Source organism: Rhinolophus ferrumequinum, chromosome 3, assembly GCF_004115265.2.
Source record: "Rhinolophus ferrumequinum isolate MPI-CBG mRhiFer1 chromosome 3, mRhiFer1_v1.p, whole genome shotgun sequence".
In the NCBI taxonomy this organism is placed as follows: domain Eukaryota; kingdom Metazoa; phylum Chordata; class Mammalia; order Chiroptera; family Rhinolophidae; genus Rhinolophus; species Rhinolophus ferrumequinum.
In genome coordinates, this window is record NC_046286.1 from 66953941 (window position 1) to 66967694 (window position 13754).

The window sequence follows — 13754 nt, forward strand, 5'->3', positions numbered from 1 at the left end:
TTATAGCACAACTTTCTAGAGCTATTTTAAAATCATAAATTTGTTTTCAACTAAAATCAGATATTCGTCCTCTTCCTATAAATTAATAAATTGATCATGAAACCAAAACAAAGACCTGCATTGTTTCCATAATGGCATGTTGTTTCCTGAGGAACCACAAGAGGGAGCACATGTTTGATTGAAGCCCTCCAGTGACCAGCAGTTGTAAAGAGGGGAGCGGAAAGTTAAAACCAGCATGGTGTTTTGGTTTTAAAATAAAGGTACACAGATAGTATTCAGCGCTGCAGACAATGTCTTTGTTTATATAAATACCATATGAAATACTGGTTAGCTTAATTTTACAGTATTTTTTTAAATAACACATTTTTGCCACTTAGAGTAACAAAAAGAAATTGTTTAGATAATTTATTTGATTTAAGAATCAGGCAGCCTTGAGATGCAAACATTTATTTACTTATTATTTCCCTGAAGTATAAACTGGACTAAATTGCTCAAGGCCAGTGGAAAGGATGAGGAATTGGAAGGCCTATGGGCCACTGACTTTTCATTTCCAGGGCCAAGATGTTTTAATTTTCTGTTCAATCCAAAACTTGGCACCAAGCCGTCTCAAATGTTCTTCTTTCTTCCTTTGTCTCCCTCTGTCTTCCACCGCTCAACTCTTATTTTAATCCTTTCCGTTTTTCCCAGTTTGAAATTGTTAAACTTATATGTTATCTGAATCCAAGACACAGAAAAACATGGGTTCAAATCTCAGCTCTGTCAGTGTATTGCTATCCAAAAATATACCCCATATTAAATTTATTATATTTATAGTATGTACAACGCAGTATTTTCTTGGTTATTCAAATATATTGGTGGTAATAGATAAACAATTTACAGATCTCCATTTTATTTGTTAAAGCGTTCCAACATGCATCACAGAAAAATAAATCCTCATTTTTAATCTAAGGAGCATCATTCGCTTTTTTGAAGTAAGAAATGTTCTTAAGAGTAGACATTATCTGAACAGAAAAATAAATTTTGTGCACACTATTTTCCATTTACTTTTATTCAATACTAAGTATGGTATTAACCGTTGTCTCATTTCCCTGTAATGATTCTCTTATTAATCTCTTCCAGAAAATAGCTGTTTTCTTTCTGAGTTTTTAAAGCACTTTGCATATATGTGCTTTACATGCACTATAAGCAATTGCTTATCATAGTGTAAACTAGTTAGTTGTCCGTACAATTATGCCACAACAAATAAAAGCTCTGTGATGAATGGGTGAATGAGTGAATAAGTGAAGAGTGAATAAATGAATGGTTAAAAAATAGTTCAAAATATTCCTTCCAACATTTTTGAAAATCATCTTTCTATATAAAGAGAAGGAGAAGCGAGGGGGGGGGAAATCAGTAGCATACTATTAAAACAATTTAACCTTCAGTAAACAAATATTTATTTAAAAAAAAAATTCTGCATGCCAGATACTGTGCTAAGTTCTGAGTACCTTGCTCAAAGAAAGTAAAAACGAAGGTTAGGAAGACAGGAGGTACAAGGCATGATCATGTAATAGCTGGTGTTCAACTTGCAGGAAGCACAGTTTGACTTAAGGGAGAAGGAAAGATTAAGCTGGAAAATGAGTTTCAGCAGGACTATGAAGGGCTGAAATGTCAAGATAGATAAGAATATATGTGGTTTGCAAAGGAAAGTTATTAAAGAACTTTGACTCTTCTAGATAAGAGACTAATGAGATACAATAACCAAATGCAATGCACAATCCTTTATTATATCAAAAAGCAAATAAATAAAGAGTTAGCAAGGACATTTGGAGAGATTTGAGTAGGTACTCTATGTAGATAGTATTATTGTATCGGTGTGAGATTTCTTGGATGTAATAATGGCATGTGGTAATGTCGGAGAGTGTCCTTATTCCTGGGACTTACATACTAATCCTAAATTTTTAAGGTGAAGTGATATATGTGCAACTCTAACATATACGTATATGTATGTCTATATAGAGAGGTACATACAGACATATAAATGATGGAGAGAGAAAGTAAATGTCACAAAGTGTTAACAATTGGTGAATTTAGGTGAGGGTACAAAGTTATCTTTTCAATTTTAACAATAAAGTTAGGGGAGAAAAGAAGAAAGATACTCAAAATGTTTATATTGAGTTTGAGTATTTAATCATGTGGAGAAGAATTCTGAGACTACCTCACTTTTCATTCTTTTGTAATTTTTTTTTCCTGGATGCTCACAGACTTTTCCATTTATCCTTGATATTAAAGTATTTTGAAAAGATACCTTAGGTCTGCATCTTATTTTTTCCTACAAAACCATGTATGATCAAGCAGTTTGGGAAACTCTGGGTTGAAAAGCTGAATTTCTTTGCTCTGGGACTTCTGAGACTTTAATGTGCTTTGTCAAATCAGGGTAGAGAGAATGTAATATGAGGTCTTCAAATGCATTTAACTCCTGAAATCTCTGTTCTATGAAACACTTTGGCTTATCCAAAAATTTATGTTATAGAACATAAGTCAGGAAATTTTGTTATACAGTATCTAGAATCTCATGACTTCTTTTTCTTTCATTATATTCATCATTAAATGAAAAGAAACTTGGCATCTAGGAAGAAACATATGCACTGTCCTCTCCATCCACTTTGATGAGTGTCCATTTTCCTCTCTTAGCACACACACCACAGGGCTGCTGACACACCAAACCTCTAAACACACTGCCAGTGTCTAGCCAATGTTCAGCCTCCACCCCTGGCTTTGCTGGAGGAAGATGGGGGTCACCTCCTACACCCCTGGCATGCCTGCTTACAGTAAGGAAAATAAATTCTGTCCTTTGTAATTGCTATGGACTGAATGCTTGTTTCTCCCTTAAATTTGTTTGTTGAAGCCCTAATCCCCAATGTGATAGAATTAGAAGGTGGGCCTTTGGGAGGTTATTAGGTTTATGTGAGGTCATGAGGGTGGAATCCTCGTAATGAGATTAGTGCCGTTGTCTAAGAGAGGAAGAGACCAGAGTGACACTTCAGTTTCTCTCTATCTCTCTCTCTCTCTTTCTCTCCCCTCCCCCGCGCCCCCCCCCCAAAAAAAAAAAACACAAGGCAGCCATCTGCAAACCAGGAAGAAAGCCTTCATCAGACATCGGGTCTGTTGGCACCTTGATCTTGGACTTCCCAGCCTCCAGAACTGTGAGAAATACATGTTTGCTCTTTGAAGCCATCCAGCCTTTGGTATTTTGTCATAGCAACCCAAACTGACAAGGACAGTGATGCTAAATTGTTTGTTTAACCAGAAGAATGTGTGAAAAACACAATCACAAGTTCTTATTTACTTCTTTCTATACGGTTAACTTCACCCAGTTTGCAACACACTATCATCACCTGTCATCTTCTACCCTTACAACATTTACTGCGCTGCAAGCTGCTGTCCCACATGGATACAGAAAAGGAATGGGTTACACATGGATGCCCAGGGAGGCTCAAACCACTGAGCCAGTGCCACACAGGAGACAGCGGCTGCCTGGCTTCCTGGTAGCTGCATACTCTGCCTCACTGAGACAGCGGCACGCTCCGGTCACAGGTCCAAGCACCCGCCCACCTTCTTCCTGACTAGCTCCGATCTCATATGAAAGTCAAAGTCAGCTCCAGCCACTTACTTAGTCCTATTCAGTTCACCTACATTTGCTCTGAAAGTAGGGGAATATTTACCCAGAGTCTAAAAAATACTCTGGTTCTCTATCTCTATGTATGTTCTTGAATAGAAAGTAGGGAGATGCTAACTCAAATAAGTGTTACTTAGCACTATCTTCATCTAGAAGGACAACATGGGATAAAAGTAAATAAAGATCAATTTAATTCAGCAGCCAATAAAAAGAAAAAGAAAAAAATAACAGAATGGAATATGTCATAAATTCCAAAAAGGTAGCAATTTCACCAACCTCCACATGACTTATCAACTTCCCACTTATTTGTTTAATATCTGGAATTGATTATTATAAAGTTACATTCAAAGGGCAATAATATGCATCATTTATTTGTTGTGCTGTCCTCCAAATAGCACAAAATACTCATACAGAAAAAAAAAATTAATAAACTAAACAAGGTAAGCAAAACCAGGAAAGAAAATTTAGATGAGTCAATTTGTGGTGTTCACAGACAAGTGAGAAAACAAACAAACAAACAAAAATCAGAATACAACCCCCTAAAGAGTACTATGGCTTCTAGAAATGCTAGTCATGGATTTTCAATAAGATAGTAGATTTCTCCATGAGCCAGTGACTAAAGGAAAAGGTTTTTTTTGCCTGTGGATCTGTGTGAATACAGACACAAACACAGAAATAGGTACTATATAATAAAAGGTTAATTTAACTTTATGGGATATTTAAAATGTATGAAATATAACTTATCAGTAGTTATGTTAAGAAAAGGCAGTATATACCGTAACTCATGAAAAAAGCCACTTGCAATGATATTCGCAATTCATAGGCAATGATATTTGCAATTAAGCTGAACACAACTAAATTATGACTTTAATTAAAAGGCATTTTGTAAGATGGCACCAACATGTTTAAAATTTAATACATTTTATATGAGATACTGGAGTTATTAACATAAAAATTTCTTTCTGCAGCATGTGCATTTTTTTAAAAGCAAAATATTTTTAACCAACATAAAAATGCTTCCAGATTCCACAGAAGTTCATTGTCTAATAAATTCAAGGAGCAGTTTTTTTCAGCCATTCAATACTTGCCCCCACTTGGGGTATACAATCGTGTTTAAACTCATGATTAATAGTAATAGAGCTACTGACACACTCTTGTGGCCACTATGTCCACATTCATTTTAAATGAAGAATGAATGGATGGCTTGGGGACTGATAATGAGACATACATCCTTTTGCCATTGGGCCAGTATCAGATTAGAATGAGTCAACAGATCTCAAAAAACTGGAGGGCAATAATGGTATCTCAGTCATCGGTGGAGAGTGAGTTTGGGTCTGGACCCTGTGCCAAGAAGACAGATAGAGGGCCACACTGCGAGTGGTGCCCTTCTCCAATGTTGTCTACTCTACAAAAGTTTTATTACCTGGACGCAACTAACCTGTCAAGGTGAGAAATTCTCTTTCTAAAACAAGTTTGAAACACAGAAAATCAGAGAACTGCATGGTCCAGACTTCAGAGGTTTAAGAAAGTGATGATGGCCTTGCTTATCTTTGCTCCTGCTGGAATACAGGGTAAAGAGATGAGTGTTTGAGCATCTATTTTCTTTAAAACTATACTGGAAACTATGGAGATAGAGAAGAAGCATGAAACAGAAGCAATAAAAGTATGTTTCTTCTGCTGAAGGAGTATATAATCTAGTTTGAGAAGTACAATTTACCTATGGTGAGAGAGTTACTCATAAATATAAATGAATCTTTGAATAGGTAAGTTCACCATGAAGGATACACACAAGGTCTACATGAACAGTCACACATCTTCCCTAAATAAGCTGCTGTTGTTCTTATTACTTTTTTCATTGCTTTCAGAAGTAATTCATAAGACATGCAGAAATGTTTATCAAGTTATAAAGTCCATGATATTGCTCAGGTTAATTGTCCAGGTTATTCAGAAGTTGCTTCAGATAATTCTGGCCATTTTCAAATATCAAAGCTGCTCTTAATAAACACATAATTGCCCCAGCTAAGGTCCTTTAACATAAAGTGATATCTTTTCTATAAAGACAGTCCTACCATTTGTGTACTACTTTGAGCAATGGCAATCTATTACTTTAAAGGATAAACATTTATTTGGTTTGAAAAATTCTAGTATGTTTATTTAAAAATTAAATTATGCTACTACAGAGGCATATCTTATTTTCTCAAGAAGGGACTTCATAGCAATCACAAAGTATTATTATAAAAGTCCTGCATATTCTATGGGACCTACATGTTCACTGTAATGGTCATTTATCATAGTAAATACTCTGCTCAAAATCAACAGAAACAAGTCAAAAACAAATTTCTCATTCCTTCTCCACACTGCTATGAAAGGTCACACCAGATCACTTTCTGCCTAAGACTTTCCTCTATAGATAAAATAAGGTCCAAATTCCTCCGTGTGATACGCAAGGCCCTGAACAGTCTAACTCTCACTTTCCTTTCCAGGCTCATTTTCTGCTATTCCTCCCCTCTTTCACCCCTGCTACACGCACGCACGCACACCCCTGCGCTACCCTCCACTCTAGAAAACACCAGACATAGTCACAGCTCGGTGCACTTATCTTAACAGAAATAATCGTTCCCACACTGCTACCTCGTAACACAAATTGGTACAGAACCCAGGTGCTCTCTGCTCTGTGAAACTTTCCTGACTTCCTCTCAGAGACCTGGCCTCTGCCCTCTCCTGTCTCACAGCAAGACAGCTGTATTATAATCCTCCTGCCAACTGAGGTCAGGGACTGGGCCTGGCTGACTTGGCTGCTCTTCACCTAGCAAAGGCCGGGTGCATAGTAGGCACCTTGAACATTTGTTGAAGAAAGAAACAAAGGCATAAATAAATGGTGTCGACTCCTAGGTGTATCACCCTGAATATTGCTGATGAGCATTTTTGCCTCATGTCCTCAATGCACTGATTTTTCAACTATCTTCAATGTATTATCACTTTCTCTTGAGAGAATTTCACTGAGGATGAATCCAGAATTCCCTCTACTACTCTGGAGGTTTTTAAATGCAGAGGTGTCTAAAGTAAACTGATAATCTGCAATGCAGAATCTCTTCTGAAAAATTCAACTGCAGCTCAGTTCCAGTCCTGAGTACTTTTTCCTTAAAGTGTACTTTAAACAACAGTGCAAATGCTTATAGGACACCAAACAATTAATATTAATGGTAACAACAATAATAATTTCCTTTAAAGTAATTGATTGAAGTCAAGAAATAGCTAAACCAGTTGACATGCTGTGGGGACAGAGCCCCAAAAAGCAGTTTCCAGGCTCTCGGCCTCACATAGAAAGGTGCTGGCTCAGGTAGTAAATGGCCATCGACTGTGATCAAATGGCCAGCAGCTGTGGCTAGTTGGCCGTCAGCTGTAACCAGTGAGCCATTAGCCATGCATATAACTGCCGTGGCTACGCTAGCAGAAAAATGGGGGGCTAGCAAGAAGATGGGAGCTGAGTCTGCAAGCGGCACAGTGAGGGTTGAGAATTGTGTTGCTCCTGGTTCCTGTGTCTCCAACCCAACCGCCAGCGAGAGTATAGTGGTGTGACTCCCCTACCTATGGCTCCGTGGGCGTTCCTTTTTGGCCTCACCATGTCCTGCGTTCTTATGTGGGGAGCTGTGGGGACAGAGCCCCAAAAAGCAGTTTCCAGGCTCTCGGCCTCACATAGAAAGGTGCTGGCTCAGGTAGTAAATGGCCATCGACTGTGATCAAATGGCCAGCAGCTGTGGCTAGTTGGCCGTCAGCTGTAACCAGTGAGCCATTAGCCATGAATATAACTGCCGTGGCTAGGCTAGGAGAAGAGGCTAGCAGAGAGGAAAAAAGAGGAAGAAGGGGGAGCTAGCAAGAAGATGGTGGCTGAGTCTGCAAGCGGCGCAGTGAGGGTTGAGAATTGTGTTGCTCCTGGTTCCTGTGTCTCCAACCCAGCCGCCAGTGAGAATATAGTGGTGTGACTCCCCTACTTATGGCTCCATGGGTGTTCCTTTTTGGCCTCACCATGTCCTGCGTTCTTATGTGGGGAGCGGGACCAGAGACCCCGCAGGACGCCCCGCACGACACTTGGCGTAGTCGGCAGGATCCCCTGCACTACACATGGCGCAGCGAGCAGGGTATGGTGCCGGCCAAAGCTCTCCGAAGGGCAGTGGAGCAGTTTGTGCGTGAGTCTGAGGAAGACCAGGAGGAGCAGCTGCCTGAGAGCTGGACCCCGTGGAGGGGTGGGAAGACGTGGACGGTTCCCCAACCAGCAGAGGCCGGAGAAAGCGAAGGTTGTTGCGGCCCCGTGGGCTGGGAAGTGCTTGCTGAGGCAGCCCGGATGCAGGACTTGTAGTTCCAGGAGGAAAGGCTTGCTGAGTCCTCCGTGGGAGCTGAGGGTGAGGTCAAGGTCATCCCTCACCCCCAGGACAGCCCTGGTAATGACTATGGACTATGGGGAATTGCCTTCCATCCCTAATTTAATGGACAGCTTGACTGTTTGGGAACATACCACCATGTAGTGGAACTGGGGGATGTTTGCTTTTTGTGTCTTGACCGGCCACCATTGAGAATATGTAAGCACCTTGACTGTGAGCCGCTGTTGTTCCAGCACGGTACCCTGAGAGGCCCTGGCTGTGTCCAGGAAGCCGGGCTGTGCCCAGAGAGAGTGACGGTGCCCTGAGAGGCCCTGGCTGTGTCCAGGAAGCCGGGCTGTGCCCAGAAAGAGTGGCGGTGCCCTGAGAGGCCCTGGCTGTGTCCAGGAAGCCGGGCTGTGCCGAGAGAGAGTGGCGGTGCCCTGAGAGGCCCTCGTGTGCCCGGGTAGACTAGTGGTACCCTAAGAAGTCCAGGAAGTCTGGCTGTGCCCAGGAGTACTGGTGGTGCCCTGAGAAACCCTGGCTGTGTCCGGGGAGACTAGTGGTACCCTAAGAAGTCCAGGAAGTCTGGCTGTGCCCAGGAGTACTGGTGGTGCCCTGAGAAACCCTGGCTGTGTCCGGGGAGACTAGTGGTACCCTAAGAAGTCCAGGAAGTCTGGCTGTGCCCAGGAGTACTGGTGGTGCCCTGAGAAACCCTGGCTGTGCCCGGGGAGACTAGTGGGACCCTAAGAAGTCCAGGAAATCTGGCTGTGCCCAGAAGTACTGGTGGTGCCCTGAGAAACCCTGGCTGTGACCAGAGAGCTTGGCTGTGTCCAGGAAATAGCATTCACCTCCGGGTTCCTCGCACAGGGCCCCTCGCAGAAGACGCTTGTCGCGTAGATTGTGAGGCGAGAGCCTGTAGGGGTGGAGTGTGGGGACAGAGCCCCAAAAAGCAGTTTCCAGGCTCTCGGCCTCACATAGAAAGGTGCTGGCTCAGGTAGTAAATGGCCATCGACTGTGATCAAATGGCCAGCAGCTGTGGCTAGTTGGCCGTCAGCTGTAACCAGTGAGCCATTAGCCATGAATATAACTGCCATGGCTAGGCTAGGAGAAGAGGCTAGCAGAGAGGAAAAAAGAGGAAGAAGGGGGAGCTAGCAAGAAGATGGTGGCTGAGTCTGCAAGCGGCGCAGTGAGGGTTGAGAATTGTGTTGCTCCTGGTTCCTGTGTCTCCAACCCAGGCGCCAGTGAGAATATAGTGGTGTGACTCCCCTACTTATGGCTCCATGGGTGTTCCTTTTTGGCCTCACCATGTCCTGCGTTCTTATGTGGGGAGCGGGACCAGAGACCCCGCAGGACGCCCCGCACGACAGGAGCGGGACCAGAGACCCTGCAGGTCGACCCCGCACGACACATGCAGTCATAATTTTATATTTTTCATCAGAAAAACAATTCACTACCAATGACAAATTACAGTAGGGTCACTAAATCTACTGTCATGCATCTAATGAAGACAGATTCTGTGGCTGCCACATACAGTATGTAATATCCAAAAGCGCTGCTGTAATTCACAGCTAATTAGTGTCTTGTGTTATGAGAGGGTCACGGCCCTAACTTTCTTTCCAGATCTACTCAGACCTCACAAGAGCCGACAGCCACGCAAAGATCACAACAAGCCAATTAGCACCCACCCAAACTTTGGTCTGCTGCTTCTGGAGCTCCTCCTCCCAGTCTCAATAAATCATGCTCCCTCATGGAGCTTGTTTCTGACAGCTGCAAGCCATTGCCGCCCAAGGAATAAAGACAATACTTCTAAGGAAAAGTCATGTGGGAAAGACAGAGATAGAAAGGGATGTTATTTGCCTTCCTTTAGCAGCACAGCAGTCAGCAAAATGGAAGCTCATCAATTCTGACTGATTAAGGAGACAGCCGCACTAAGAAATAAAGCCATGAGGGGTATATCTGAAGTTCCTTAATGGTAATCAACTGTCAGCAATTGGGTTGTTTGTTTGTTTGTTTGTTTTAATGTAGATATACTGAAAACCTTTTTCTTTCCATTTTTCTCCTGGACAGCCCTCCTTCTGGCTAATAAGAAAAATTTCCTTTCAGTGGAACTTAATGGTCTGCATTTACTTTGTCCCCCAGTGAACACACAGCAATCAGATAATTTGTTTGAATGACTCTAAATTGTTTGACTTCATTGAAAAAGGATCTATAATGGTATGCTGGTCTCCAAGTAGGGCCTACAAAGCTTACTAAATCCATAAGTAAGTGCTAGAGTATTCTCTCAGCACATAACAGCCAATATCCTTGTAAATTTCTTCTAAGCCTGTAAACCTGTTTTGTTCCATAATATTCTACTTAGAGAGTTTTCAGAATAGTCACGGTAGCCTGGGCATTATTCAAACATATGACTCAGGTAATTCTACTTTTAGTTTGTTTTCCTCATGGAAATATTACTGTTCTATATTTTAATGCTAATCTAAAACATTGAACCTCACTTTTGGCTAAATAATGACTAATTTGATATGTAACTAGGTAGGGGTGGAGCTAAAACCACACAATTCTGGAATACCATATTGATTTGGTGCCAGAATAGGCAGGAACTGAAGGATAAACCTTTTGAAAAACATGTCTCAACACCACTGCCCTTCATTCACTTCAGTTCCAATCCATGTGTCCTGATATCTCAGACCATCAGGTGTAAGGAAGAAAAATGGGTACTACCATGTTTCCCTGAAAATACGACCTAGCCAGATCATCAGCTCTAATGTGTCTTTGGAGCAATAATTAATATAAGATCGTTATATTATATTATATTATATTATATTATACCTGGTATTATATTACATTATGTTATATTATATTATATTTTACCCGGTATTATATTATACCCTGTATTATACCCAGAATTATATTATGTTATATTACATTACATTATATTACATTATGTTATAACTATATTATATCATATAAGACCCGGTCTTATATTATATTATATAAGACCCGGTCTTATATTATATTAAAATAAGACTGGGTCTTATATTAATTTTTGTTCCAAAAGATGCATTAAAGCTGATAGTCTGGCTAGGTCTTATTTTCAGGGACACACGGTAAACACACACAGTCTGGCCTGAGTTCAGGTCAGGTCAAATTTCCCAGTACATGTGGGCTCAGGGCCTGTTTTAGTATTGTGCCATGCAGACTGTCCTCACTTCCAGCTCAGTGAGCAGGCAGATACAATAAGGTGCATGAACATCGTGTTTAATAAACATTTACTGCAGGACAACAGGAATAAAGGAAGGCAAACTCTCTTCTCCCAAAAGGTTTACCTCTAGTTGCAGGAAAAAAAATATGTGCTTAAAAAGGGACAATAACAAATGATTAGACAATACAGAGATCAGAGAAGGGCGGGAAGAAAGTCTAACATGAGAGACTGGAGTAGAGTCTTTAAGAAAGGACATTCTGCAGCATTGGATCCTACACCGAGAAGCATAGAGTCATGCATGCTCCTGTCCCTCTTAAAGATAATACTCAAGTCCCCTGTGCTTCTTCTCTAGAGTAGTGTAAAGTAAATATGTACTTGACTCTTAGCTGGAAAACTACACTTGACAAAACATTACATGTCATGGAGTTAATTAAATGTATTTGCATTCGGCATTTCAACTCATTTTCTATTTACCAGGCAAAGACAAATGAAATGCAAAAAAGAACATGTATTATGGCAAGATCAAGTTTGACAACAGTGTAGCTTTTGCTTCTTATTTATTATTGCCCATCAAGGATAGGATCCTTGATAATGCAAGTGAGAAAACACAGCCCATATGTTATTTTTATTTCTAGGGTGCATGTATTTGAAACTTTTATAGACTTCTAGTCATAAATAGAAATTTCTTCCTAATTTTTATATTACTCTGGAGTAGCTCAGTAGACACAATTTTGGTACTATTGTCAAGATAAGAAATAAGACAAATTTAAAATTAACAGGTTCATATTCATACAGTAGGTTCATGACTACGGACTCTCAAATCTGTACTTAAATCACACAAAACAATACCCATACCTGAAAGGGCGAACTCTCCTTTCTGGCTTTCACTTTCTCTGATTAGAAAGGCACCCGTCTGATTTTCTGAATATAATAGTTGTTTTTCTGCATCTGCTCTCTTGATTGTGCCAAAGAACCACCTAAAAAGAGAGAGATGTAAACTTTAATTAACCAATCAACATTCAGTTTTTAAGGAGCAGGAAGTTTGGCAAGAAAACATTCTAACATCAAAAATGTTTTATATTCTCTGGTGAAATCATTACAGATATAAATAGTAGCATTTGATACTAAAGATAATTTTTCAGGATGTCTGTAACTTCCACGAGAAGTCTTAAAAAAAAATCACAGAACAGAAATGTGGCTGCTGCCATCTCCACATCCCTTCTCACACTTGTATTCTGTCTGAGAAGTCCTATGTCCTTCTTCTGCCAAATCCAAAGCCTCTAGGGTGGGTCCACCACATAAAGCTGCTGCAGTTCATGCTCTAAAATTACTCATCATAACCATCTAAATGTCCACGGCCTCACCTAACACCTCCTAGGTCTTAAGAGGCAAACATTGCAAACAAAGGATTCATATATTTCACATTAAAGTGTGAACAATTAAAAATATATTTCTCTGGATATTAATTCCCTTCTTCCCCACCTCCATCACTGCCCAACCCCACCATAATATGGATGATTTTTCATGCTTAGAGGTAACTTATTAATATAAAGGCAACTTGCACCAGTGGAAAGATTATGTGAAAAAGATACTTCCGCCAGGGAAGTATCTTCTTAGTGCCACCTCTACTTATCTTTACCCTCTTATTCTTTCAGATAATAAATAAACATTCCAGAAACATAAGAATCAAATAGTGAACACACAGGTTTGTGAATGGGATTAACCAACCCCAACAAATGATTATGAATTTTAATGTCAGAGTCAGTCTAAGATGTATATCAAGTAAGTAGGCACCAATGGGATAAGAGGAAGATGAGAAAGCCCACTTTTCACTAATGACACCTCACTATCCAGTCATAAAGTTGATCTTTATCATTAAAGATTTTAGGTAAAACATTGGTCTTTTCAAGTATCATCTTTAAAAATGTAAACTCTTCAAGAAAGGAAATGCTGGCTCGAGAGAAGAAATACAAGCTGGGTTAGGAATTGCAGGCTGGGAGAGGAAATCCACGCCATGAATAAAATGGTTCCAATTGGTTTGTCAGGTCATGTGCATTGGGGAATATGAGTAACACAGTTGTTAGGAGGAGGGAGAAGGAGTTGAAAAGAAAAAGAGACATAAAATATAAATACCACCTACTAACAAATGCAAGGTGTTTGTTTACCATTTCCCCAATCATCTAACTGCAGTTACATATTAACTGTTATCAGTCAGGATATACCAGGTTATGTTGGAGTAATGAATAACTGCAAAAATATCAGTGATTTAAGACAATTAAGATTTGTTTTTTGCTCAGCCCCATGTCCATTGAAGATCATCTGTGGTTCTGTTCTATCTCCATCTCTATGTCTACCAGAGAATTTCCCTCTCCATGCTTCCATGATTGCCAAGGCAGGACTGAAAACTATGGCAAATCCCTGGAGCTTCTATTTAAAGCCTCTACTCAGGAATGAACCCATTGGCAAGTAAGTCATGTGGTTAAGTGCAAAGACAGTAGAGAGTACAATCCCACTATTTCCTAGAAGTCAGAGAACT

General features: G+C 40.4%; 1 protein-coding gene across 2 annotated transcripts in view; it reads right to left on the bottom strand.

Moving 5' to 3' along the window:
• The window catches only part of FRK (fyn related Src family tyrosine kinase), a 101434-nt gene that overhangs the window by 40048 nt on the left and 47632 nt on the right, over positions 1-13754 (bottom strand). For both annotated transcript variants that reach the window (XM_033093734.1, XM_033093741.1), the window contains exon 2: positions 12074-12195. In XM_033093734.1, the coding sequence (XP_032949625.1) occupies positions 12074-12195 (122 nt within the window). The remainder of the gene's footprint in view (positions 1-12073; positions 12196-13754) is intronic.